This window comes from Osmerus eperlanus, chromosome 1 (genome assembly GCF_963692335.1).
Source record: "Osmerus eperlanus chromosome 1, fOsmEpe2.1, whole genome shotgun sequence".
NCBI lineage: Eukaryota > Metazoa > Chordata > Actinopteri > Osmeriformes > Osmeridae > Osmerus > Osmerus eperlanus.
In genome coordinates, this window is record NC_085018.1 from 11,514,727 (window position 1) to 11,542,726 (window position 28,000).

At 47.4% G+C, this 28,000-nt stretch overlaps 1 protein-coding gene across 2 annotated transcripts; it reads right to left on the minus strand.

Moving 5' to 3' along the window:
• Positions 1-574: 574 nt before the first annotated feature.
• On the minus strand, positions 575-26,201 carry LOC134019187 (potassium voltage-gated channel subfamily KQT member 2). Of its 2 annotated transcripts, XM_062459817.1 has the most exons (16): positions 25,783-26,201; positions 17,404-17,494; positions 17,090-17,216; positions 16,063-16,238; positions 14,095-14,220; positions 13,896-14,006; positions 13,668-13,763; positions 13,432-13,526; positions 12,069-12,137; positions 11,858-11,890; positions 11,029-11,315; positions 10,039-10,086; positions 5,336-5,444; positions 5,012-5,143; positions 1,790-1,910; positions 575-1,382 (listed from the first exon to the last, which is right to left on the minus strand). In XM_062459817.1, the coding sequence occupies exons 1-16, from the start codon at positions 26,073-26,075 to the stop codon at positions 645-647; spliced, it is 2,652 nt and encodes an 883-aa protein (XP_062315801.1). In that variant the 5' UTR covers positions 26,076-26,201; the 3' UTR covers positions 575-644. The 2 variants fall into 2 exon arrangements, with proteins under 2 accessions (XP_062315801.1, XP_062315810.1); XM_062459826.1 differs by lacking the exon at positions 10,039-10,086.
• Positions 26,202-28,000: the final 1,799 nt, after the last annotated feature.

Here is a 28,000-nt window from a genome sequence, read left to right on the forward strand (position 1 = left end):
TTGTCTGGTCAAGAAGAAGCATTTTCAATGTTGTCCATTGCAAGGTTACTGGAAAAACCACAAAACAAAGTTACTTTTGGTTAGTTGGAATGATATTCTTTTTGAATATTCAATACCTAAACAATCAAACACCAAACCGAATATGACTGAAGACAAATATGAAGAATGTCATATTTGTCATATATATGTGCTGTATGTGTAGCTAAGCAGTATGTGAAACTGTCCATTTACTTAGTTACACTATGATTTTAGGATTCAACTATGATTGTATTGTGAGTCTGCATGAGAAATCCCTGGCAAGCACTGTCTCCATGAGCAAGTGTGTGAGTACTTGGGAACAAACATATGTGCTTAATGTTCATAGCGATGGAAACAGTCTCGGTACGAAAAAAGTTTCGTACCAAGACTTTTTTTCCAGTTTTACTTCATTCAGTAAAAACAGACAGTGGTGGGATATCTTGTTTATCTACCCTCTCCTCTGCAGTCGTATTGGAGGAGCAGGGTGGGTTGACACTCCTCTCAGGCTGCAGGCTCGCCCAGCATGTGCACCTCACCTCACCTCCCCTCCCCTCATAGTCCTCACCTCTATAACAGAGTAAACCCTTGCTTCGGACAATCCTCGCCCCCCAGTTTGCTGGGGACACTCACTTGGGACCTGACCAGCCCCGGTCCCCGTAGGCCCCCTCCCCGTTGGCAGAGTGGGGCGAGGCAGCGCAGAGCTCCGAGTCGGTGTCGGACTCGCCCTCGGCGATGTAGGGACGCACCTTGGCGCAGCGGGCCACCGTCACGTTGCTGAAGTAGCCGTTGTTGAGGAAGTCCAGGTTGTCCTTGGACTGGGAGATGCTGAAGCCGCTGAAGGAGCGCTCCAGCTCCTCATGGTCCACCGACGGGATGGAGATGGACGTGTCGCTGTCCTGCTTCCCCTCCTTGTCCCCCTCGCCGCCGCCGCCGCCGCCGCCGCTGCCGCCTCCGCTGTTACGACGGGCTCCGCGGTGGCCCCCGTTGTGGCCTCCTGAGGAGCGTTCGTGGGCGGGCGGCGGGGGGATGCGGACCAGGGAGGGGTCTCCCACGGGGGAGGGGGTGTTTCCTTGGCTACGCTGGTGCTGGTGCCAGGAGGTGGAGGGGGGGCAGTGAGCGTGGCCCCCCTCAGGGCCAGAGCAGGCCGGAGGGAGGTTGAAGATCTTCTGGCCAGTGGTGCTGCTGGAACGGAGGATCTTGGTGATGGAGCTACTCTTCACTATGTGGTCCACAGGGCTGTGGTAGGGAGGGGCCGGGTCCGGTTCTTTAGACCCAAAGTAGGCGTCCGTTTCTGACTGGGGGATACCCATGCGCTGCACATAGATGTTCACCAAGAAGTCAAGTTTCCTCTCCATGGACATCACCTAGTGGGAGGAAAGGATGGGAATTAGGGGAGTTGAAACTCTTCAAACGACATGAATGTTTATTTGTCAATGTCCAGTTTCCAAAGTCTCAGGTGGCCTTGAGACACAGTGAGCACTACCTCCAGAGGGCCACATTGAGCTAATGACTATCCAATTCAGTGGTTCTATGACTAAGACCACTGCCAGTGATGAAAAGCTTAAAATAAACTTCACTTAGAAAAGCAATCAAGACTTGAAAGAATGTACCTAGCCATTATGACCGGCAGTGACAGTGACTTGTACAGTATGGTGCTCTTCATAAGAAATCTTCGGGAACATTTTCTCCCTCAATTTCACCCCCGTTAGAGTTGTGAAATCCGGTAAAGCAGGAGGGATCTGACGTGGTACCTGTCAGCGGTCAACCGTACCTGTTTCTCCACTTTCCCCAGACGTCCCATCATGCTCGGGTCTTCCGGAAGCTCCTCCGTGGTTCCTTTGGGACGATCCTTATCGGTCATCGGTGTTCCTCGACCTACAATCTGGTCAACTCTAACGAGAGGAAAAACACAAACAGGACACTTCGAGAACAAAGACAAAGACAACGTACAGTAATCCTCCATTTGAGAAATAAGAAGTATGTCCCATATTAACTAACAGACAGGGGTGTCAGTTGACTCTGTCTGTCATTTAAGAGTAAGGGGAGCGGACCGAGGACACGGGCCGCTGTGAGGGGTCCCCCCCCCAGAGGAGCTGAGGACTGCCCCAGTAGAGAGGGGAGAGCCACAGACTCAGGTATGGCTCTCACCTGTCTAGCGCTGGTCATGGAGTGGAGTCATGCATCGGGTGACATCGAATTACAAATGAACAGAAACAGAGAAAGTGCTCCAGTCCTCTTCTCTCCTCCACACAGCGTGAACAGCGTCAACTCCCCCTTCATATATGGATAAGCAGATGATTTGAAGGGGGAAACATGCCTCGGTTCACGTCCCTACGAACCCGCTAGCAACCATGTTAACATGCAATCTTTATAACATTCTATCGATTTAATCATCTGAGTCGGTTAGGTTATCAGCTAACAGATTCAAAATTCACTCCAGGGGAGTTCATAACGATATGTTTAAGGTGCAATCGGTAAATAAAAGAAAAAAAAGGTTATTTCCACGATCAACATGTTGTGTAGCTAATAAGGCCCTCTGAGAGTTGTTTAGCAACATCTACTGGAGCTGTGTTAGGGGAATGTCAATTTCTCATTTTGGAGCAGCCAGCTACTTTCCAGTCAATTATGCTCCGAAAATCCTGTTCCAGCCAATCGCCTTTAGAAAGGCGCGTTTTCCTCCTTGGTTTCTTTTGTCAATCAAACGTGAGCTGGAGGAAAGCATGGAAGATCAGGCAAGAATTTGGGGTTCTGTGTCTCATAAAATCGATTTTTAAATGTTACCTTTTGCAGATGTAACAACTACTCTAAACCAATCCAATCCTGTGAGAATGGGTTGGCCAGTGCAAACCCTGTGGAGAGTTGCAAGGACTAGGAGCTTGCTGTAAACTGAAAAGATAGCACGTACCATATCCAAACAATAACTGTTTAATGAACCACCCCTTTAAACATGGGGTGAGAATAACTTCATGACTCAAGCCTGCCTCAACCTGATATGATACATTGCATTCAGGATATTATGTTTATAAAATGTTTAAAACAAGGCAAGTTCTCCTGTGTTGATGTCAAGAGGCGTGAAGGTGGCTATAGGCTGTAATCACATTGGGTATTTTATTAAGCACCTTGAACATCAGTATCTAATCCAAAATATTCATTCAACACTGAATCAAGGGTTTCGGGTATTAGAGGAGACACCGTTCTGAATAACTCAAAGGCAGCCCAATATTCTTCAACAGAAAACTCAAATTAATCTAAGTAGACCATGCAAGTCATGGTCAAGCAAAGCATGCGTATCAAAAAGGTTAGCAAAAATATTTGTAAGCAATTTAAACACTATGAAATAGATTGTTGTGGCTATTGGCATGCTTTGCTAAGCGTCATGCTAATAAATAGGCATACAATAGTATGCAGCCTCTCTGATTGGTTCATAGGCCTCTCAACAGCAATGGACATTAGCTGACTTCTAGTATCTTCTGGTAAGTTCTTCATTGTCAATGCTTTGCAGACATTTCAGCTCAACCATTTTTAGTTCGGCTACTTGACTCTACTTGACACGCCACCCAACTCTAGAATGTTGTTGCTGCATATTCTTTCACTGAACAGATTTTTAAAAACCCTTTCTGCAGTGGCTGTCTGTAGCAACTAGCAAGTATGAAGGTAGGGAAAACTCAAACTGGAAGGGGGTGGAACTTCCTCACCGGACAGTCTACAGGACTAGTGGGCCTGAACTTCTTCTTGGCTGCTGAATAAACTCTGCAGGCTGCGGGTCCACTTCTACCACCTCACCCTGTCTCAGAGCAGCAGCTAGGTCGTCTCAGTCCTCTACAGTAGGCCGAACCAAAAACAGGTCTGTTGCTGCTCGTCCACGGAGTCTAGAAGAACTGAGGGCAGTTGTTGGGGAGCTAGATGCAGTGAGTCGAGGCCGGGCCTAGGGGCCGGCCGCGGGGAGTCTTTGACAGTGGATAAGTACCTCTTATGGCGAGGCGTGGAGGGTGCAGTCGTCCCCCCCACAATCATATCTATCCTGGCAAAGTAGACAGAGGAGACACCAGCACAATGCATGATGACGCAACAGTGATCACTCTCACAAACATCACATGACACGAAACCAGGGCAACAGAACACGAGGTCAAATAAGTGAAAATATATTCCAAACTTTGTTGTTTACCATTAACCATTTGATACGCATCAATGTTGTTTGTTGTTTCAAAAATTTGGAATATATTTGCATATATGTGGCATTATTTAAGGACTAACAACATATATTGTACTTATTCGAATATATAATTGCCCTATTAATGAGAGAGTCTGAGGGCGGACATGATGTTACCTTGTCTTCTCCAGAAGCTCTGATGACATTATTACTCTTCAGTGATGCATGTTAAATACCCTGAATTGAAGATCAATATGCCATCACAGATCCATAAGTCTTTATAGATCCATGTGTCAGTATAGATCCTCAAGTCAATATAGATCCATATATTCATTATAGATCCATATGTCATCATAGATTCATATATAATGTGTTGAATTGAGACCTACAGTACCCTGGGAAAACATGGACAGGAGTTTCTCTCCATCCGTGGTAAGAAACAGTAGTTGCACAGGACAGATACCACCAAAGAAGTCACAGAGACTACAAAGCATTGTCAGATGCAGTCGAACATCTACAGTATGTAATGAGTGGAAGGTATCCAGTCATAGACGGCACAATAGGCTGTCATTGATTCCCTTGGGGGCACAAGGCCTCCTGTGGGGGGACGTCATTTGGAGTCTCTCTTTGGGGAAACACCACAGGTAAATGGGGTGAACACGTCACAACAGAACACCGTCACACAGGGAGACACCAGAGGTGCATGCAGCAGAAAGAACTTCGGCCTGTACGGCCTTCGTCTGCCCCCCCCCCCCCCCCCCCCACCAAGGGGGAGCCACAGACACGAGGGGTTTGTGGAGGAAACAGAGGGAGGGAGAGGCAGGAGGGGAGAGTGTCTCTTGCCTGGATTGGAGGTTTTTAATGCGGGCCAGCATGTCCAAGTGTCCAGCGGAGTACTGCTCGATGACGTCCATGACGTCGTAGGGCCGCAGGCTCTCCTTGAACTTCCGCTTGGACACCATGAACCTCATGATGCTGAGGACAGAAACAGGACAGTGTCGACGTATGGTATCCACACCCATTCGACACCCTTTCCCCAGGAGAACAGCTATACATCTTCGTCAAATGGCCCAAACGTGCACCATATACTAGGTGCAAGGGAGAGAGAGAGGAACACATCTTAGCATTAGCGTACGCCACACCTGACAGCCTCATCATCGGACTTACCACACAGCTCTGATGGTGGCCTTGAGTCCTGGGGTTATGTCCCCAGGGACAAACTCACAGTGGCAGCTCTTATTGTCGTCCACTATGTCTTCTCCTGGGAGGCTGGCGTCTAAAATACACAACAAGCACACCAGGGCTCCGACATTAGCACGCAGTGGAGCACAGTGGCCTGGGCTCTTCTGACTGCTAACCTTTCCAAATCCAACTAATTCAGGCCCCCGGATGTGTCTGCATGGAGCCAAGCCAAGGCGAGGCACAGCCATTAACTTGCACGGCCCAGGATCACAGTGTGGGGTTGGATACTGGGACAGGTTCATGAGAGTGTTGGTGGATCTCATTGGCTGATGCAGGGTAGGAGAGAGAGGGAGGGAGGGGAGGTAGGGAAGGGAGAAAGAGGAAGAGAGAGACAGGAAGGTAGCAGGATTGTGGCTATTTTAAGTGGCAGTAGTGGAGTTTTGAGGTTCATCTCTGACCCCTGTGAGCAAAATGGTAAGAGGTTTTGCGTGCCCATGCCAGTGCTCTCATACCTACACTGTAAAAAAGAAGCTCTATACAAGTGTGACAGTGGGATAGACAGTTATTACCTACAGCTAGGTGGCACATCAGCGAATGCATGACCTTCACTACAACAGAATGTATCTGCAATCAAGTGGCATGGAAGTCGTTTGGATTGACAATGAATTGTACGTCTACAGAAAGCCTGTATGACGTATATGGCCTTATGAGAGGAGAGGGACAAACGTTCAAATCTCCAAAATGACAACAAAAAAAAGAAACGAATAGGGGCAGTGTGGTTTGTTTCTTTGTGCGTTACGGAGATAAAGTGGTCCCATCGCAGCTGGACCGCAGTAGAGGCAGCCAGGGGGCTCGTCTGTTGGCTTTCGCAGTCCCACATTTCACTTCCAATTAGCATAATGGATTGCCTTTCTATTTTGGGCTACAAGGGCCAGATTTGCGAAGCATTTCGACTCGGGAGAAAGGGAGGCCGCACTCGAGAGTAGTAGGACAAACATTTAGCCTATCTGCCCCATCGTGGTGCTCGTTTGTATATTCTTTTCGAAAATACACGTTCGAGTCACCTTGTGTTCTATGAATTCCTGAGGTGCATCCCCCGGTCATTTGAATCAGAAAGAAAGCTCAAGAGATACTGTGAAGGCGAAGAGAAAACACTGCAACTTGCCTTTGGAGGGTATCACTAATATTGGGCCACTTCCTGGTTTTCCTGGTCAACCTGGACAAACTGGCATCGTGGCATGAGGTGGACAGAGGGCAGAAGCATTGTGCTCCATATGCCAGCAACCTACAGAGCTGTGAAACTTCCACCCTCCCCAAATGTCTATTTTCTGTTTAAAGATGAGCAGGAGCGGATTGTTTCCACTGCTCTGTAGTGCTGGGGCTTAAAGGGGCCCTGCGTGGACCTCATGGGTTCAGTCGTCTCCAGCTTTCTCTTGGAGCTCAAACGCTTTCCTTCATGCAGGTTAGAATGCAGGAGCGGCAGCCATTTTGATTTGGGTGCAAGGCCCTGCGGGCTGCTTACTGGAGCTTAGGTTTGGCTGGTCATGGAATGATTGAGTCATGGGCCATGCACTCTACTGGCTCTCTCTGAACACTAGAGTTTCTGTTAGTCTACAGTAGGTGGCCATCCCAACAGCAGGCACGGGATGAGTCCTTACTGATTAAGCCGTCAATGGCTGCAAAGATGGCAAAGAGGAGGGGAGACATCAAATGAAGCGAGTTAAAATCATAACACAATGACAAAAACCTCATTAGGAAATCAAATACAACAGTAGCCTATGAGGTCATCCAATGACTGGAGGGTAGTGGTCATAATCAGTGTTACAGGGCTATCACACAGTACAGGTACTATACTCTCTGAAGAGACACCTCACTGTACAGTGTGAGCAAGGCTGAGCAGGCTTCTCTTGCAGCCCAGCTCATTTCGCGTATCCATGTTCAAGCATGTTACAATGCAAGTTAGTGAAACGACCTCATGTCGAGGCCAATGGCTAGGCTCTTCAGGACATTAAGGAGTAGGCTGGAAGAGGCTGGTGAGGGGAGTTATTATGGGTCCCGGTCTGCCAGGGTGATAGACTTCAACCTCCCACGGTGACAGCATGCTGATGCTGCAGCAGAACAGTGGGACAGTCCTGCAGCAGCTTTTATGGAAACGGTCATTCCAGCTCTCCTGCCCCCCCCCATGAGGAAGGGATCAAGGTTGTTTGGGTTTCATAGGCAAGTATATCAAATGTAAAAGAGATCAATCCAAATGTAAGAACAAGAGGCTTCTACTGTTTCCAGGCCTTCAGAAGTAAACCACGCTCACCCAATCAACTGATAAGAACGACGAAATACATCTTAAAACAGAGTCAAAATAAGTCAAACATTTCTGTTAGTGCATTGTGATGATTCTCAGTATGTTTTACCAGCAGAAAACATACGTTATTTGGATTGTGAGACAAATGATCAATTTCTGGAATCCACCGTTGCTTTTGAAGGAGTGCTTCATTTTTGTTCAACATCGCTAGGTTGATTCCATCCACCTGGTCCCATGAATCACTGTCATACAGTAGCATAGCCATTCATAGACTCACAGCAAAGATCAACTGATTTCATGTCTATGAAGAATGGGAGTGAGGGGCAAATTGATCACGGTAGCTCCACATCCAGCTCACATTCGACAATATCGTTTCACATCAACCATAACAAGGCCCAGATCACAAAATGATCTAAGACGAGCTAAAACAAAGGCGCACACCTCCTCTCTGAACCATACCTTCTTCGTGGTCCAACGCTTTAGAGGATTAAACCGATGCTGTACACTCCGCTAACAGTCACGGCGCACACAGACTCAGTGTGCTGCATGCATGATGAGGGGCAGCAAGGTTACAGAGCAGTTTCAGTCATGGCTCCCCTGGTGGACCTGACCCAGGTGATGACAGGAGAACAAGGCCAGGGCAGCAGCATGAGGACACGTGCCAGCGCACTCAGAAGGACCCACCAGGACCAGGGCTGGTGCGGAGGGGAACAGGGTGTTAAAGGGTCGAGGGCTTAGGTTGGTGTAAGTGCAGTTCCGTGGCCATATACGAAGCCCTCTGTGACATTGCTCGTAAAAAGAGCCGTGGAACTCAAATTTGATTGGATTTGGACGAAGCTGAGGCCTTAAATGCCCAACCCAGCAGAGAGAGAGGTGAGCTAAACTGCTGGAGTTACCTAGACTTCGCTGCTCGCTCTCATACTGCATGATAGCCATTCACAGTCTGTCTGATAATGTATGTAGCTGCTCTGTGCTTTGCTCCATTCTTTTTCGCTTGAGTTGTCTTGGTTAATCTTGCATTGGATGCTGTCACACTACGTACAATACCAGTCAACAGAATAATGAGGCCCATACAGTGCATTTGTACAGAGAAGAAAATCTCTAACCGTCTTTTTATAGTTTTGTGACAGGTCATTATCGTGACACACACCATGACAAATGATAGGTGTGCTAAGCATGTCCAACAGAGATCAAACAGTCCAAAACGTCTACTCGTCTATGGGAGGACAGCTAACCCTCCACTGTGCCTGTCGAACTGAGTAGATCCTAACTATTTGTCTGTATCTGGGCTATGTCTTCTGTAACCAGGAAACTTACTGTTCTGACCACACCCCAGCCCCCACCCCCTCAGCCCCCACCATCTTTGAGATACAGACCGGGGAAAGATACCAGGCCAGTGGTCTCTCCAGTCACCTACCGATATTAATTGATGGATTAACCATCAGGGAGGGACCAAACACAGGAGTACTGTGGAGCTTGGGGCCCGTCCTAGAGGGCTGGAGGAGCCGTGGGAGACAGGACTGCTGCAGCCGGACAGAGGAGGACATGTGACTGTGAATGCAGGAGGATGAGCCCAGGGTATGGAGCTGTAAGATGTGCAGCATGAGAGACGAGCGGAAGAGGATGAGACTAAAGGATAATCAATGCTCGGGAAGACAAGTGTCGTATGAAACGTCTTAAGTGAAACACTCACTCACCCTCTCTGCATGTATGGTTGCTTTTCTGCTAAGGTCACTAGCACCAATTGACAGTAGTAAAACCAAAAATAAGGTTTACACTGAGCTTTTGGTCCTTGTTAATACAAGAGGACACACTTGCGATACTAAGCATCGGAGTCTTTTTCATAAAGCAGTATGTCTGAAAAATACAGTTGAGGATATCAGGGAAAGGATGGTGCCATGTTCCTTGTGACATACTGAGAACTTACACTGATGTGTAAAAACACTTCCGCGTATTTCAGTCATGATATTCCAGAAATAGTACACCATGTTATTTTTGATCCACTCTGTTTCTCAGTATGTCACAAGGAACATGACACCATCCTTTCCCTGATATCCTCAACTGTATTTTTATATACTGTTTTATATACTAGTGGCATGAGTGGTATGAGGTATGAGTCCCTTTTTTGGAAGAAAAAGGGAAATACTGAACTAGTATTTAAGAGCAACATCCAGGTGAAGCCGATCCAACATTGAAGGACTGGGCAGTAAAAGACCTCTTTGGAATGGGACAAAAAGAAACCGAACCACAAACAAAAGACAATAAAGAATGGAGGTGACAGCATCCATGTACAGTGTGGTATCTGTACATTGGTCGTTTGGGATAAGTGGTTTGCTGTTGGGTGCGTGTACAAAGTGTGAAAGTGAAGCCCCTCCCCTGTTTGTCTGACCTGGTGAGCTCTTCTGTCTGAATTCTTCATCCTGCATCTCAATCAGCACTTTAGATCAGCGTCAAACAGAGAAACGGAAAGGACACCGTGAGCATTCAGTCCGAGTCGGTCACGTCAATCAAAGAAAACATTTCTCTGTGCCACAAATGTTTTTTTGTTTTGTTTACAACACCGGGCACATCAACGGCACAAAAGAGGAGACATATGTAGAGAAGCTAGGGAGAAACACAAGTATTTCACATCTCAAGGCAGAGACAAGCTACCTCAGGTTATCTGTATTCAGTCAAATCAGTCTATTCTGGATGTTCAGATGTGCCTGCATATTAGATCAACTGTCATTCATTTTACAATATTCAAAATTAGACTATATTATTGTTGTACTGTGTCTTGTAAAATACAGGCCGTTTCTAAGTACTAACCATTGTAATATTGTTAGAACCATGCACTTCTATTTCTTGTTATCTTTTGGTCTCTATGTGCACATTTTAACATCGCTTTGGATAAAAACGTCTGTTAAATGAAAAACTGTCAATGTAATTATATAACTTTCAGTTTCAGCTCAATCTGAGTCTTAGATTACATTAGCTTGTCAATGCCCCTTAATTCTGTTCAGAGTAAAGATAAACCACCCACAGCCAATACACCAGTCAAGACAAGGACAGAATGTCAAGCAAGCTGAGAGAGTACACAGCACTTTCACAGTAGCAGGAAAGGTAACAAGAAAAACATCACCGGACAGCAAAACATGTTCTCAACTCTGAAGGTTTCACAGAACGGGATACGGTATCACACCACATGACCATCTCATGTTGATAGGTAGGACCGCACGACAACACTGGCTAGACACGGCGGACTGTACAGAAACATCTAGAGAAATGTCATAGCTAACAGAAGTACCACAAGTACCCACGTGGATTCGCTTGTAACAGACAAGGACCACAGGTTTGAGAGCCATCTGAAGAGGTGCTGATCCAGCAAGGCGAGTCCTACCTTCAGAGTTCTGCCGTGAGGCGGCCCCCTTGATGCGGAAGGCCTGGCGAGCTCGGCTGCGTTCTCCAAAGCTCCAGCTCTTGTGCACCTTGCTAGGGCTGTCCTCGATGCTATTGTCAGCGCTGGGGGAGCGCCGTATGGGCTGGCCCTGCCCACCCTGGCCCCCTGGCCCCGCTTGGCCTCCCTGTCCCGGCCCTCCCTGGCTGGGGCCCTGGGGGGAACCTTTCCCTTTGGTCACGGAGCTCCGGGGACTGGAGAACACGCGCTCCTTCAGGCTGACCTTCTGACTGCAGGGGGCAGAGGTCAGGGGTCAAGAGATGGAAGACACAAGACTGTACCGATGTTTACTGTACACTAGCTCAGTCTGTGGACACAAGTATACAGACAAATACAGAGAATTATATAGACATACCTGAGATTGCCAGGCTTGATCATTTATCCCCCTTTTTAAGTAACTGTTTGACTAACTTTGGTTCTTTGGGTTCACACCCAAAACTAAGGCTCTGCCTGTCTGTCCCTACTGATATGAACACGTGTGTTTACTTCCTAGTCTGCATCATACCCATGGAAGGAAGAAGTCAGAGGTCAACATTCTATAAAAAACCTTTATGCCACGCCAGCAGATGGTTCGAGTCAGGAAGGGTAACATATGAGTGGAGGTCTCAGCCCTGTGCTCCTGTTTACGAAGCAGGAGGTCACCTTGGGCTGTGACGTCAACATGAACCAACACCAACAGTAAGCACGTTTAGCCCACAACATGGATACAACAAGACCACTTAGTGAGTTGGAGATGTTTGATGTAGTATTTAATGTATGTTCTACTACTGACCTTGGAGATGGTTCAGGTTGCTGGGCATCCTTCCTATATATATATATGGAACGCACACACCACACATTTATTATTGATAAACATTCACACAGCGGTCAGTCTTTTATCACGGTTGGATTGACAAAATGGATTGGATGAGGACATCGTTTGTGTTATCGTCGAGATAGCATGACAGGGCTCTAGTTGAGCAGATTTTGCTCTTTACTCTGACCTGAATGACAGTCCTGACTTGCTCTTCAGATTTCGGAGGAGGTCCAGCTGGTTCAGGGGAGGGATGAGTCTGGTGGATGACAGCAGTTCAGACGGTGTTCAGTCATCTCTACATAGTCAGGCTTTGTAACACAAACCGCATTTCAACGACTATTAAGTTCAGTCTGATTACTTGGCAGACCTGAGTTGGCCGCTGTTTCAGACCACACTTCTCAAAGGAGCCTTCGGGTCCCTCTAAGGCGTGAGCTATCAAATGAAAAAGCTATTTTACTGCAGACGAGGTAAAAACACCTCCTCTATGTCTCTCTGGACTGCTGGCCGAGAGCCCACCCTGCGACACTTTAATTCTGGCCAGCTTGCATTTGTTCCCAACAACCATCTTACCTCATCAATCAATACTGATGGTTAAATCTGAGAAGACAGGTTATGGCAGCAGTCATGAAGACATCTGACATCACAAATCAAGATGAATAAGTACTAACCGGTAAAGCAATAGTTTTGGGAGGCCTGCAGTATGTACTTACTTATAGTACTTACTTATAGTAGTAGGCCATAGTACATGAGACACGCAATAGAACATGAATACATTCCTGAATGAAATTCGAAGGTTTACTCACTCATCTACTGAAGAAAGGTATTTGGTTGGATACGTTTATGTGTGTATGATATGTGTATGTGTGTGTGTGTGTGTGTGTGTGTGTGTGTGTGTGTGTGTGTGTGAGAGAGAGCATGTGTGAGTGAGTGTGCTTGTGTCGTACTCGCGGCACATTTTCCATCAGCGAGTTAAAAGCAGGAAAGGCCACACATCAATCAAACGTTATAGGTGAAGATCAAAAGGGGCTGTGCTGCCCGCTCGGAACGACTACAGAGAGACGAGGAGAGCCAGAGACGCTCTCTGTGACTCGTCAGACGGCTAACAGGACATCCAACAGCTGCTCTCACATCAGGCTTTCCTTCATCTCCAATTTGTCCTTAATTGACTAGCCTGGATGTTGTTTAGCTCTACAGACGAACCAGCACCTACGGTTCTGTGCTGTGTTTTTAAATAAAACACGGGCCCTAGAGACACTGTCTTGTCCAGGAGGTGGCTACACCCAAGTTCCTCCAGGTCCCAGCCTGGGGAGCCGATGCCGATTGGACATCTTCATTAACCTTCAGATTATACCAAAAAAAAAAGACAGATCTAAAAGGTTGGCCGGGTGGGATCGATGGCGAGACGGCTGCGCCTGTCTCCACTGACACCCCCAACCCCCCCCCCCCCCCCCCGCCCCCACAACCCTCTCTCCCCCCCCCCCCCACCCTCTCTCTCTTAGGCAAGAGGCAGTCGGTGTAAATCCAACAGCTGATTTACGAGCAATCAATACCTGTACATCGGCACGGAGACCGTCCGCTCGTAATAGTCCCACGTGGACTGCAGATCCGTGCGGCTCAGATTGGTGGCATAAAACCTCCACGCGGCCTGAGGGGGGGGGCAGAGGCATACGAGAGTGAGCGGGGCGTTTACTGTGCCACAAGGGGTTGCCAGGACGACGCGGATTGGGCCTGTAAAAACGCGTCGTCCTCCCTGCTCTGTGAGACGTGAGGCTGTGTGACGACTGACCTGGATGAGCCCTGCGGCGGGGTTGCGTCTCTTCTCAAAGTGCTTCTGTCTGTGTTGCTCCTGGACCTTCAGGGCAAACCCAGAGCCCAATATACCCTGGAAACACACACAAGCACACACACCGTCAGACCCTGATAAGCCTCTGAACACACGTACTTCTCATGAATTCCCTCAGAATTTCCCCTCTGAGGACCCGGGGAAGATTCCGGACTGATCGGATGAACTCACAGCCGGAAGAGCGAAGAAGGATACTCCTATCAGGGTGAACGTTGCGGCCAAGAGACGTCCGTTCCATGTGATTGGGAACTTGTCTCCGTAGCCGATCGTTGTCAAGGTGATCTGAGGGCAAAAACATTTGTTTTTAAAGTGTTATGTTCAAAAGAAGTGTGGGAAATGGAGACAGTAGGAGAGGCGGTGCGTGGCTCACCAGACCCCACCACAGAGCGTCGGCGTAGGTCTCAAACTGCTCGTTCTCCTCCTTCTCCGCCAGGTAAACCAGGAAGGAGGCCAGGATCAGGCACAGGAAGCCAATGTACCAGGCTGTGATCAGCTCCTGAACACAAACACAAAGCACACATTCTGTTGAAAGGGCCTGAAATGACTTAACGCAGGCAAATGAGTACACCGCACACACAACCAATCCCCACCACTCCAAAACCGACACTTCACGAAGTCATAAATTAGTTTCACCCCGGGCCACCGAAAAGTGTCCCAAAATGAAACGGTTAAACATCTGACTGTGTGCACTAGAAGCACAGCTGTAACCCGAGCTCCTTAAAGCAGGCTGTGGCTGGTAATTGAAGAACAGTGTATAGTGCCTCACTGCAGAGTCTGATCTCCACTCTGACCTTGGCAGTCCCTGCCCCCCCTGGGGAAACTTCTCTGCTGCTCTGTACTGCAGTCTGCACGCCTGGTAGCCAGGCTGGGACTGATGGCTGCTGAGGACTGTCTCAGGTAGAGAGACACTTCTAGAAACTAGAGTTGGGTGTGTTTTAAAAACAGCTTAGTGCTTTCGTGGTTGGGGTGGTGGGTTCGCCTCCTTCAAATCAGTTCACGTCACAGTGTTACACTTGAGCAAGGAGCAGACTGAGGCTGAGAGAGAGAAAGAGAGAGAGAAAGAGAGAGAGAGAAAGAGGGAGCAAAAAAAGAGAGACAGAGAGAGAGATACAAACAGAGAGATGCTGATGTACCGTACAGAGAAAAAGATGAAGAGCTAGCGTGAGAAAGAGGGTTGTGGGGTGTGGTGGCGGCCCATCGGGGGACGGGGGACGGGGGGGTTGGAGTAGGGAGCGGAACATATTCAAGGTCAGAGAGATGAAGGGGAAGGGAGCGTCTGGAACATGGACGGGGCCAGGTCAGGGAGACCTCAAGTGAGCGCCCCTGTCAGATGGTACTGTCGAGCTGAACCAGTCGCAGCTCCAGATCCCACACTTTCTGTATTCCCTCGGTAGCAAGCTGAGGTAGAGAACATACTGTCATAGTGCACCACACTGTACACAGAACACCTTAATATGATACCGGTGTGAAATGCTCTGTTCTATCTCCAGGCCCTGCCCTGTCCTGCTGCACTCTGTACCAGCTGCACTCTGTACCAGCTGCACTCTGTACCAGCTGCACTCTGTACCAGCTGCACTCTGTACCAGCGCTAAATCCAATGTGAGGAGACAGACCAGGGCTGCTCTGTGCTGTGTCACAAACGGATCCATTTGAACTTGACATTTCACCAGAAGATCTTGTAGGCTAGGAGACACAGCCCGCCCCCACCTCTCGCACGCTCCAAACCAGAGTTCCTGGAACTCGCTCCTTGCTCACTTTCTCTCTTCTCTCTGAGATTGGCAATAATCTGATTTAATCGAATCGAATTTTGGAACGTTTGCCTTGTCATTGTTTTAATGCATTTGCAATGTTATTAAATATCATTTTCATACTTTGAAGTTTACATTCTTGCTCTAATTTAAAATAAAATAACTGCTACTCCGCCCTATCCGGTTCATATTAATACACAGCCAAAAGAGTCAGTACATGCATTTTAAGGCATTAATCTGTCCAGTTAGCAGCTAAACTGAGTGTGGGATGGCAGGGAGGGGCAGTGTCATGTCACGAGGGACAATCAATGCACACAATCAATATACTTGACATGGGGTATCAGTTCACTTGACTAAAAGCTTGAGTCCAGATGTCTCACTGTTGTGGGAACTTTCTGCAATGCAAAGAGTTTCAGGTGACAAAGTATTGGCTTTAGGTCAATGGATTGGATCTTTGTCAGTCACTCACTCACTTTTGCTCATACACACACTCACACACGCGCACGCAGACACGTGCATGTGCGCACACACACACACACACACACATACACATGTGTGTGTGTCATCTAGCCAACCGGCTGATGAATGACCTTGCTGTGGGCGTACACGACGGAGCCCAGCAGCTTCCAGGTGCCTCCGCGGCGGTCCATGCGGATCATGCGCAGGATCTGCAGGAACCTCAGACTCCTGATGGCCGACGTGGCGAACACGTTCCCCTGGGTTCCAGCCGCCAGCACCGAGATGGACGCGATCAGCACCATGACGTCTGGCAGGGAGACAGGGGGGAGGTGAGGGGGGACTTTGGAGGACTTCCTTAAACACAGTAACGCTGCCCTGCATGAGGATGCAGTTTTAGCATCTGGGTGGACTGGATATGCTGCATCTGTATATTTATTTTGTGAACGTAACTCAGAACGACATGAGTGGGAGGCCGGGACAGACTACAAGTCCCAGGGTTCATTATACATTTATCTCTGTGTTCCTCTATGTGAGCCAGATTCAACACGCATCTAGACCCCAGGCACAGCTGGCACCTGTTTAGTCCCAAGAGGAGGAACAAGCCGGCACAGCAAGAACAGAGGAGGTGACATTAAGGTTAAGAGGGTTTTTAAAAAACCTTTATAGTCAGGCAGTTCTAACAGGTCTCGAATTCCTTCACACCTGGTGTTATTTCAGCGTGTGTTTCACCTGGCTCAAAGAGCTGCTGCAGGGGATATTCTAAAGTATGTGATTTCAGTTTCATCATCTATCACCACGGGGCTTCCACCTGGGTGATGCATTTCGACCACATCGAGCCAAAACGCTCCCTACAAATCAGGTTTTCGGCAGAGGGAGAGAAGCTTGGAGAAGATGATGATGTCTAAGTTAAAAAGAGGGATCTATTTGTTTGCAATGAGTGACCAGGCAAGAGGCATGCTGGGATGTGACTGGAGGACACTATCTCCCTGATCCCCCAGAGGAGTGTGGCAGGCTCCGGGGAGGTTCCTTCTCCTCCACAGCCTCCTCATCTGCTTGGGCCCTTGATTCTATTCTGACAGATGCGCTCGACGCGACCATGCAGCTGACATCTGAGTGATGGATGGATGGAAGTAACACACTGCCGGGGAACCGACTCACCGATCACGCAGAACGGTTTGCGGGCGAACTTCAGACGCCCTCGCCATCCTCTGTACCTGCAGCAACATCCTGCGGCCCAGATCCTGACGATGTACTCCACGCCAAACACGACGATGGTCACGATTTCCTGTTCACAAAAAAACAAAGCTTCCTGTTACATCAATGCCATGGTGTTCTTTAACGTCAAGAATCCACATGCATTACACATACACAACGCACAAAAACGTTTTCACGAGAACAGCTACACTCAAGTCAATGTGTCTTCAAATGTTCGTAGAACAGGGAGGGACTGAACAAAACGTTTTCGTACATACCAGTATGTACAAGGCATCTTCCGAGCTCTTTTCATACTCCTTGATGGTGGAGAAGACAGAGAGAACGAGGCAGGAGAAGACAAGCAGAAATCTGTGGGGGGGGGGGAGGGGGATGACGACACACACACACAAGACAGGAAGGAGCGCTTATTAATGATGGATTGATGAATGTCAATGGAACCAACCAAGAGGCCAATCTAATCTAGAAAAGAAAGGCGACAACAAACAGAGCTTCGTCTCCTCGCGGAGCGGATAGTGCCGCCACGCCGCAGGCTAGTCCTCCAGCCTTGAAAGGAGCTTCACACGGCTAGGTGTGTCTGCTGGGATTTTTCTGTTCCTTCACAAATGGAATTGATTCGCGGAGAATTGCTGTGCTGGTCTGGGGAATCCACAGGGGCCTCTGCAGAAGAGAGAGCTCCCCCAGCAGTAGGTTAGGGTTCCTGGGCTGGGGTGGCGTGGCGTGATAGTGGTGATGAGGGGCTCAGCCACATAGACCAGCCCAGGGAGAGAAATGTTTTATTCTATGAGGGAAGCCTAGTTCAGGGCATGGCTGTTGGACATTTCTCTGACAATGGCACTCAATATAAATGCTGCACGGAAATGCCGCCCTCCATCATCCCCATCTCCCCTTCATTGTCTGCATGTTGCTATCCATCGGGAGGATTTTAATTCTATTTTCTCCCTGCTTCATATTGTATGCATGTTGCTCACTAATGCTTAGAGGCAGTGAGTGCTTCCCCGAGCTGCATACACTCCACCGAAGTCGAACCCATTTCCATGTCTATGGCATCAATAAATGGTCCGTCAATGTATGAGTATCTTGATTGAACTTTGGTTCCACAGGAGGATACGGAGGGGAAGGTGGAACGGTGGTATGGAAATATATGGAAATGTACTGTTTAAGTGTGCATGTATTGTTCGGTAGCATATTAAGGCCAGATTTAATATATATAATATTATACATGCTATAAATTGACAGCTAAGATAGTTAGTGAGAGCACACAGAAACACAAGATTAAAATCCCTTCAGTCAAAGCACTCACGTGATTTGATTCAACCATTTATTGATAACCATAAACATGGGAATGATTTTAGCGGAATGGATGTATCTGGGGGAAGCACTCCCTGCCTCTAGCACTAGCAAACAACATACATAGAATATGAGGCAGGGAGCAAATAGAGTCATAATCCCCACGGATGGACAGTAACACACAGATGGAGGGCGGCAGCAGCACAATAACACACCAACCGGGAGTGAACGTAGAAGGATCCGTGCAGCATTATATTGCCGCCATTATCGTACGTGGCCCAATGGGCTTGAAGCAGGCTAACACAGGTGTAGTTGATGAGACGAATGACACGCGCTGCCCGAGTGCCATGCCTGAACTAGGCTTCGCTCATTGCCTTATTATGCTTATTTAAGCCATAAACAGAGGATGAAGGCCAAGGCATATCTCTGCCTGTACGGACAGTATGAGTAAGTAGGGCCTTTCCCGAGAGAGGGGACAAATTCACGGAATGAGAGCACGACCGACAATTAATCTCTGACCTCATCAGTGAGTGACGCACAGAACTCCAAACGAAGGCTCACCAGTACCTGTCAGACACCACGACAAATCAGACGTCAGACTGGCCACATCGCGTCAATATGGGTCTAGACTCTGTTAGCTATCTTGGAGAGTTTCGAAATGACTTTATTATTCCAGTACTAGGGTAGCTCAGTACAGACCATTATTTACAGGACAGCAGCCATCGAACAGTGTATTCCTGACACGAGATCTGTCACATCTAATTATAGCTCATAGATTGTGAACACAAAACCTGGGTCAATATGTCGACTTTAGGGCAATGTATACTAAACTGGGAGGAAGTGTCAGATCTGGTGTCCACCGACCTAATGTTTCCTCATATAAGGGAACTGGGGGTTCTGTCCTGATAAGCAGTGCTTCTCCAGACGGGTCTCTACACCCTACTCAACCTCCCCCCAGCCGGAAGCTCAGACGGATGCTGTCAGACAGCCTGGAAGACATACAGCCCACTCAGCAGCGGCGGCAACAACGGCAGAGGCACTTGGAGACACAGGGAGGTGGGATAACTGAAGAGGAACATAGTGAGGAAGAACGAGAGCGAGAGGGAGAGCGAGAGAGAGAGCGAGAGGGAAAGAGAGTGAGAGAGAGTTGGAGAGAGGGAGAGAGAGAGCGTGAGAGAGCGTGAGAGAGGGAGAGAGATCGAGAGATCACTCTCTGCAATCCCCTGCAGTGCTCCAGTTAACGCAGCCTTGAGACCAGCAAACGATATTTCAAGGAAACAGATATAGCACATCGTGAACTCACACTCTCAGTAGGTGACCATCATGCATGTGAGTGTGTGTGTCTCCACGCTGTGCACATCCATGTGTATCCGAGGTGTTCACACACACTGCATGAACGCGGAACGCTTCCGTACAGTTATCTGCACACACAACCCCAGACACCCGTGTGTCCACTGGGATATCAGGGCTGGAACAGGCAACGCAGGCAATCAGTCACGGAAGCAGTGAGAGCCAACTGCGAGCTGATCTCTCCCCCTCCAGCAGGCCTTGGTCTCTCCCAGCTCTCATGCAGACAGGTTCACAGAATAGCTCTCCAGCGGGGACTAGGAGCGCCGTGACAGGCGGTGTTGAGGTGGAAGGTGTGGGCTCCTGTCTTAGCGTGGCGGAGGCTTCCTCATAGCTCTGATTAAGCAGTGGTAATTGTGGCCAGAGGTCCTAAATTCTGTCTGAAGTGTGTACATGTCAAGCAGGAGACAGGTTCGTAGCAGACAGCCGACTTTGAAGCCTATTCCGGCAAGTGCCCGATCGATGGGCTGAGTTCGGAGGAGGTGGGAGGTGGGAGAGGTGTCAGGGGCGGACATGCTGGTGCAGCCAGAGATGCAACGTGTAAATGGACGACATACCGGTGAACCGTGTAAGCCAAAAGTCAATAAAGGATGTGGAACATGCTTGACAGCTACTAACACCTTTCCTCTTGCTCTGTTTTGGCTCAGCATCTGCTGTTGTGGGGGGGGGGGGGAGTTGTTCCTAATGATACGACATCTGTTTGGTACATTACATTCAGCCCCAGGCCACTTAAACTGTATTCAGATAATCAACCAAATCGAGTTTTCTACAGTTGATTATTCCTGTAATACTGGGCAGAATTAATTGTTTTGGGGAAAGGACTGACGAGCAGTCTTGAGTCATCTTCAGGGACCTAATGTGTGTGTGTCTGTGTATGGGAGTGTTTGGAGGTGAGTAATATATGTGCCGTGCTCTCTCCTTGACACCTCCACCCCTGACTATGTGAGAATACATCCATTACTGCACATGACAAGGTGTCCGTCGATAGAGCGGCCCCAGACAGGCCTGACTAACTGCTGGCCCTCACCTTCCTGCCTACATTATGGTAATATCAACAGAAGCAGAGTGCCTACTCATCTGGAAGGCTTCAGCTCCCGACACTGTACAGGGGCAACCCTGCACGACTCGCACGTCCGAATGAAAGAACGCGCTCGTGAAACCGACAAATCCAATCCTGAAACGTGTTTCCAAAGAACGGCCTTTCTTTTCTTCTTCTCGAAAAACAAACAGCCGTGGGTTGACGTCAGCATGCGTTGCCAGAACGTGGCGTCGGGCTGGAATGAGTAACGTGGCTGACGACAGCACTGAAACAACACCGAGGAATTAACAAGCCTGAAATACTGTTTGTGAGTGACGTCGAAAATCCCTGGAGTTGGTCAGCCCACCTGGTCGTGACACCTTCCTCAGTGGGCCGTCTCCCACTACCCGTCATCCACAGCACGGAGACGCAGCTCAGATCAATGAGGTCAACGCAGGCTGAATAAACATCCCTGGATCCCCTTCTCTCATGGATCTGAGAGATCATTATTTCCCAAATGCATGGGGAGCACAGCATTATTGTAAAAAATCCCCTAAGTCCTCACTTGGCACATCCAGACTCAGACCCGGGCGGCTGGTTTGGGAGTGTTTGAGTGTTTGGGAGGGCTGAGTGTGGATGTCTGACTGAGTCCCTCCTGCTCTGGACCTGACAGTGGAAGTGTGGACGCTCGTCTACATGGGTCCAGTGCTGAGGAGGGGTGGCAGGGGAGTGTTTGGTATGTAAGACAGAGTGTTTGGTGTGTAAGACAGAGTGTTTGGTATGCTAGCGTGTTTGGTATGCTAGCGTGTTTGGTGTGTAAGACAGAGTGTTTGGTGTGTAAGACAGAGTGTTTGGTATGCTAGCGTGTTTGGTATGCTAGCGTGTTTGGTATGTAAGACAGAGTGTTTGGTATGCTAGCGTGTTTGGTATGCTAGCGTGTTTGGTGTGTAAGACAGAGTGTTTGGTATGCTAGCGTGTTTGGTATGCTAGCGTGTTTGGTGTGTAAGACAGAGTGTTTGGTGTGTAAGACAGAGTGTTTGGTATGCTAGTGTGTTTGGTATGCTAGCGTGTTTGGTATGTAAGACAGAGTGTTTGGTATGCTAGCGTGTTTGGTATGCTAGCGTGTTTGGTGTGTAAGACAGAGTGTTTGATATGTTACAGTGTTCGGTATGTACCGGTACACACACATTTGTGAAGGTTAAAAACACACACACATAAAAACATATATGCAAACACACCGTGAAAATGCTGCTGTCTAGCTTTAGTCAGCAAAGAGCTGTCAGTCCCTAATGATAGCTGGCAGTGAGTTCAGACTGTTTTGACCCACTTATCCTGATTTAAAAAAACACATCTGAGCTAACTGGGGATCCAGACAAACTGGATGGTCCAATCTCTGAAGGAAACTGCAGAGCCAAACAAATATGCTACGGAAAACAGGTCAAGGCATACCCAGCACCCTCATCATTTTCTACAACTGTTTGAGCCATTCACAAGCTGAAAGCAACCACCGCTAGATTTCGCCGGCATGCATAACGCATAAAATAGTGAAAGGCTTATAATTAGGCAGGATATCTCAATATAATGTGTCTCAGAATCCTTTCCAGAAGTATTTCGAGGATGGAATACAGCTGTGAGGGAGGCCTCAAATATTCAAAGGCTTTTTTTGTACATTCAGACAAAAACCTGGCAACTAAGTATAGGTTCTCCTGATTCTCATCCTTGGTCCTATCACAGGCCACACATACTGTAAAAGAGCCAATCAGACGTGGATGAATTTGCATAGTAAGGCTTTGGCATGTCCCATGCCCTCATCGCATTCCAAACCAGCACAGGACACCCATTTGGAAGGGAGAGGGTGGAATTGGACTGCAAACAATCCAACAGTAACAGTTGAAGTGGAATCAGGAGGAGAAGAGGGGGTCACCCCTTCTCCCTCCCTCCCTCCCTCCCTCCCTCCCTCCCTCCCTCCCTCCCTCCCTCCCTCCCTCCCTCCCTCCCTCCCTCCCTCCCTCCCTCCCTCCCTACCCGGGTGAGCCTGACTGCTGCCTGCTAATTGTGCTGGCTCTGGTACAGTGAGTGGCCCTCCACTGGTACAATTGATGGCCAAAGCCGGGCGGAGTGACAGAGGTTCCGAGCAGAGGACATGAGGATGTCATTAAAGGCAGCATGGGCGTTCTGGTTTCACGCAACCAAGCCATAAAACCACACCAAATTACCCAGGCTTAGTCACAGTGTGCCAGAGTAGGAGGATATAATATTGCTGAGTGTGACCTGGATATAAAACAAGACAAATATTATGATTATGTAGAGATGGGTATGGCTCAGTACTTGAGAATATGACTACAGAACTAGCAGGTTCAAACTTGAACTTTGAACTTGCAAGTTCAAACCCACCCTGTTACTTTGGATAAAATAGTTATCAATTAGCCCATTGTTATTTTGTATAGCATATATTAATGGTATACCTCAGTGTGTTAGGAATTGGCACACATTAAGAATTCATATTCGTATGACTGGGCCTTTTTAAGAGGTGCTACAGAGGTGTAATAACTGTTTAATAACTGTGTGCTACAAAAACATTGTTTGTGCACTGGCACAGTAAGAGTTGTAGTTGTTTAAAATGTTTTTTCTTTAAGGGTTTTCACAAAGCCTAGCTCACCACATGAAGTTGATGTTTTTGCCACGCACAGCCACGCGCCTGTTGTGTACAATACTACACACTCACAATCAAGGGAAGCTACAAAACGACAGACAACATGGCACCGTGGTCAAGTATGTTAGACAGGCATGAAATGAAATCTACCGCTTCCGTTTCTCTCTCTCTCTCTCTCCCTCGCTCTCTCTGTCTCCCTCCTCTGCTCAAGTTAGCAGTCAGAGCGGAGAGGTCCAGCTGGGTGTCAGGCAGTTCGTATCCTGTGGCCAGTGGAAGTCAGTGTTTTTCAGACTCATTAGCCAATTGGTCCAGAGCCTTTGGCCATACTGATGATGGTGTCAACATCTGTACATGCAGCTGGTGCATACACTGCCTCGGGGTGTAGCACGGGCCTCAGAGGGTGAAAACGAGGAGATTGGATTAGTGAACACGACACACAAGATGTCTGTTAAGCAATCCATCTACTTACATCAGCTCAGCTGTGCATTTATGAAACAAATGCAACCTTTTGGTAACAATTTTGATGACCTCAACATTGTTGTTGCCATATTAGGTACAACTTTTCTTCTATGTACTTCACCTTGGATACAAGCATATGCTAACTGAACACATGACATTATTATGTGTTGTAGAAACTCAGTAGAAACTCAGTTTCTCCCGAAAAGATAGCAATAAAACAAAACAATTAAAATAAAGATTGTCATACTGTCATGAATACACTATCTAGATGTTCTGTCCTTAGCCTACTTGATGTTATTTAATTGGAAATTAAAACCTCTAATGGGATTAACAATCTAAAAATAAAGCAGATTATAAACGTTCATAAAATTCAAACCTGATGTCTTTCTCCCAGGATGTGACTGCCACACCTTCAGTATTCTTAACTAAACCATGACTGGCCTGTGAAATGCATTACAACATGTTTCCAAGCTCAATAAGACATCTTCATCTATTTTACTCCAGGGTTTTAATCTTGGTTCAAGATCTTGCCCGAGGCAAAAAGACCAACATCCACATAGATTTGTCAAAACTGCTTGGCATGATCATGTCTATGTAGAGGCATTTGTCACTGTATAGACCACTAATGCTGATAGCCTGCACACTTTCATGGTTGAGATCCATGGTCAAGGAAGGCATGAGAGAGATGTAGGGTGGAGGTAAACGTATTGGACCTGATTCTAATATTTCTTAGCCCACAACGGTATTTATAGAGAAAACAGGATGTGAGAGATGGGATGGAAGGAAAGGCAGAGTGTATAAATTATAGATTAGAGGAACATAAATAAAATGTGGGACTGCACTGCAAGGATATTTTTCTTTCCTCTAAGAAACCGCCTTCTTTTATTGGCTAGGCAAATTAAAATGATCTTGATGGTTTTACATTAATTTCATTCATTCACCGCTATTATTTATTTTACAACGTGCCAGGTTGATCAAGACCATGCTGTTTTCCCGTCGGCACAATGCTGTTAGATCCAAACATAGTAGGCGCATTACTAACAGCAAAGGAGCTGTCCAGCTGTTTTTGTGCTGAAAAGAATGAAGCCTGGAAGCTTTGCAACAGTACGCTCAATTAGCTCTTTTGGAATCCCATTACATCGACTGAGAGTAATAGTTATGGCTACAGGGGCAAACTGGCGCGACTGCGCCAAACTGGTACATTAATAGAAAATACATAATTATGCACATTTCTCATTTATTGAACCTGTTCAGTTGCGTTTAATGACAAAAACGAATTTGTAAATAACCTTAACACGATGATATATGTATGATATATAGGCCAATTAATTAGTAGTTAAATTAATGTCAGACCATGTGACAAAAGAACAAGTGCTTCGACTTCAGTAGTTGGACAGATTTACTGAAATGTAGAAAATGATATGGCCCCTCAGCTTCAATGTTGCAATGTTTTGAAGAGCCTGTGGAGTTTTTCATCATATTTAACAGACGTTATAGACTACTTGCAATTATATTGTTAGTCTATAGTCTATAAGTTAGTATTAGTCTACTTATAAATTGTCAAATTGGTTTCCCCAGGAGTATTTTAACAAACAACACAAACGTTCAATACAATCACTTAAGGGACTAACTAAAGGCAAATATCAATGTCATACTATGCATGAGCTTATGTCTGTATGTCAAATCTCACACACATAACCCCCACTGTTAACAGTTAGAGTGCTACATAATAAGTGTCGTTGGTAAAAAAAATAACTAAAGAACAATGATTGAGACGCCAAGAGACAATTGCTTGTTAATGTTTGAAGCAAACACCGCAAACCCCATCCAGTGGGCTATTATAAGTTATGCATCTTCCTCAGAAATACTTACACATATGCGTGGTAAATAAATGCCCATCCTCTTGGTCTCTCCAAAACATTGTATAGAAAATTCTGCAGTCTTCTGTAGAAGGCATTTCTCTTTGGCGGTTTCTTGCCAGAGACGCTGGTCCTCTGTTTGCTGAGGATGCTGTCGCGCTTTGTTTCCTCAGCACCTGCTATGAGCAGCGCCCCATCTCTGTTGGAGTCCGTAGCCCCAGCCTCGAGCCCGACAAAGCCGACTTTCAGCTTCTTCTCCACAGCTGGACCGGGGTAAACCCCGCCGTTGCGGGATTTCTGGACCATTCTGAGAAAATACTGTCATTGGGAGCGGGAGGGAGATCTTTTCCACCCTCTACCAGGTAAAAGCATCGCCAAGCTGGGCGTGTTGAAAAGATCCGTGGAGCGAGCAAGCCGTTGTGCGCGTGGCTGAGGCTATACCCTCCTTTCTGAGAAACCAATGGAAACGCAGAGAGGAATCTGCAACGAACTCCTACCTCATCTTCTTCCGGCCACCTGACATTAAAAGTAAAACTGTAACACCTTTTCAAAATTTGAAGTACTGTGGTGAACAGTGAGGAATCCAGATGATTTGGTTACAATATTTAGCAGTGAAAGATAAGGACTGAATTCCACCATTGTCATATTTGGTGTGTGCTTTCAGGAATGATCTTGTACTCAATTAAATCCCATGGGGGGCACCGTCTTCTTCTGATAGTGCAAGTGCATGTGTTTTATGTGTGTGTAGCCACCCTGCAGGGCCAGTTCTCCAGAGCAATCTTGGGCTGCAGCTGGCCATTTGACATGCACCAAACACCGAAGAGCCATTATGTCCATGATCCATGATCCACCTCAGTGATGATCCTGTCAACCCCCTGAGCACTGACTGACTGGTGGCTGTGGTGGGCTCAGGGGGCTGCAGGTGGAGGGAGGAGGGAAGCCTCAGCTGGGCTGCAAGGCTCCCAAAGAAAGAACCAGCACAGGCCTGAGAGCAGAGGGTTGTGGGTACAATGTGAATCTCCCCAACCTTGGCTAATAACCTTCTAGATTAGGAAGCCAGCAGCAGAGAATGATGTGTTCTGGAATAATCCTCACTGTCATGACTATTGATCCCTAATGATCTTGCCATTAGGAGCTTTAATTATGCAAGTGAGGATGAGAAAGTGATAATCCATTTATTATAATAAAATGTTCCTTTGGTCAATCAACAGTATCATATAAATAGCTCACCATAAATGATAGTACAGCTTGGCTCCTAGGTGCTGGCGTGTTTTTTCTCTCCCTGATGGTGTGTTACCATGACGACAACCCAGCGAACAATAAAGTCCGCTCTGTGCCTCTCCTCTGAAGCCCAGCACTGACATGAAGCGACTTCCAACAATTCTTACATTACGAGAGACGCACACAGGCACACGACATGCGCACACACGCACGCACGCACGCACACACACACACACACACACACACACACACACACACACACACACACACACACACACACACACACACACACACACACACACAATCACAGACCAGCACACGCACACACACGTTTCGGTGTTTTTCACTGGAAAGGAAGGGGGGTTCTGATGATTTTGAATCCCGGATTAATTGTTATGAAATGGATGTGTGTTGAGATCATACCGTAGATGTTTTATCTATCTAGTTAAATTCATCTGAAACAAAGCATGATGGTTACCATGGAAACTACCGTGTGCCTTGTGCAGACCTCACTGCAGCTCCAGGTAGTGAGTGGAGCCTTTGCTGTTAAGATTTGCGACTTTGAAACCTCCACAAAATGCTGTCCTTATTTATTACCAGGAAATATTGCCCTCAGGACAGACCCTCCATAGTTTCTCATCATCAGCACATTTCTGACCCTTGTATTCCCTACTGACAGACACTGATACTGTGTGGTGACAAAGCTGTGCCAGAGGGTTCTTAATAATCTGTAGATGTCCATGGATCTGAGCTGTGGCCAGCCTGGGGGAGATAGGGAACCAGCAGGCTACCATCCCTCTGCCAGGACACCAGTCCGGCTCACAGGACCATGCAGTTACACCGCACCTGCTACTGAAAACCCACTAGAACTCATTACTCAGATGCTGCCATGTTAAGTGGATATGTGTGTATCATGTAATCATTATAAAAGGAAGTGGAGATTGGTTTGCTGATGAGATAAGCTTCGACCAGAAACGGAGAGAGAGAAAAAGAGGGAGAGGTGAGGGCAA

Excerpts from the sequence above, each read along its gene's own strand:
- LOC134019187 (XM_062459817.1), bottom strand. The coding sequence starts at position 26,075 with ATGGTCCAGAAATCCCGCAACGGCGGGGTTTACCCCGGTCCAGCTGTG. Across the intron at positions 10,087-11,028 it reads CTCACGGCAGAACTCTGAAG|TGCTGATTGAGATGCAGGAT; the intron begins GTAGGACTCGCC and ends GCTGATCTAAAG. Across the intron at positions 5,144-5,335 it reads GCCACCATCAGAGCTGTGTG|CATCATGAGGTTCATGGTGT; the intron begins GTAAGTCCGATG and ends TTCTGTCCTCAG.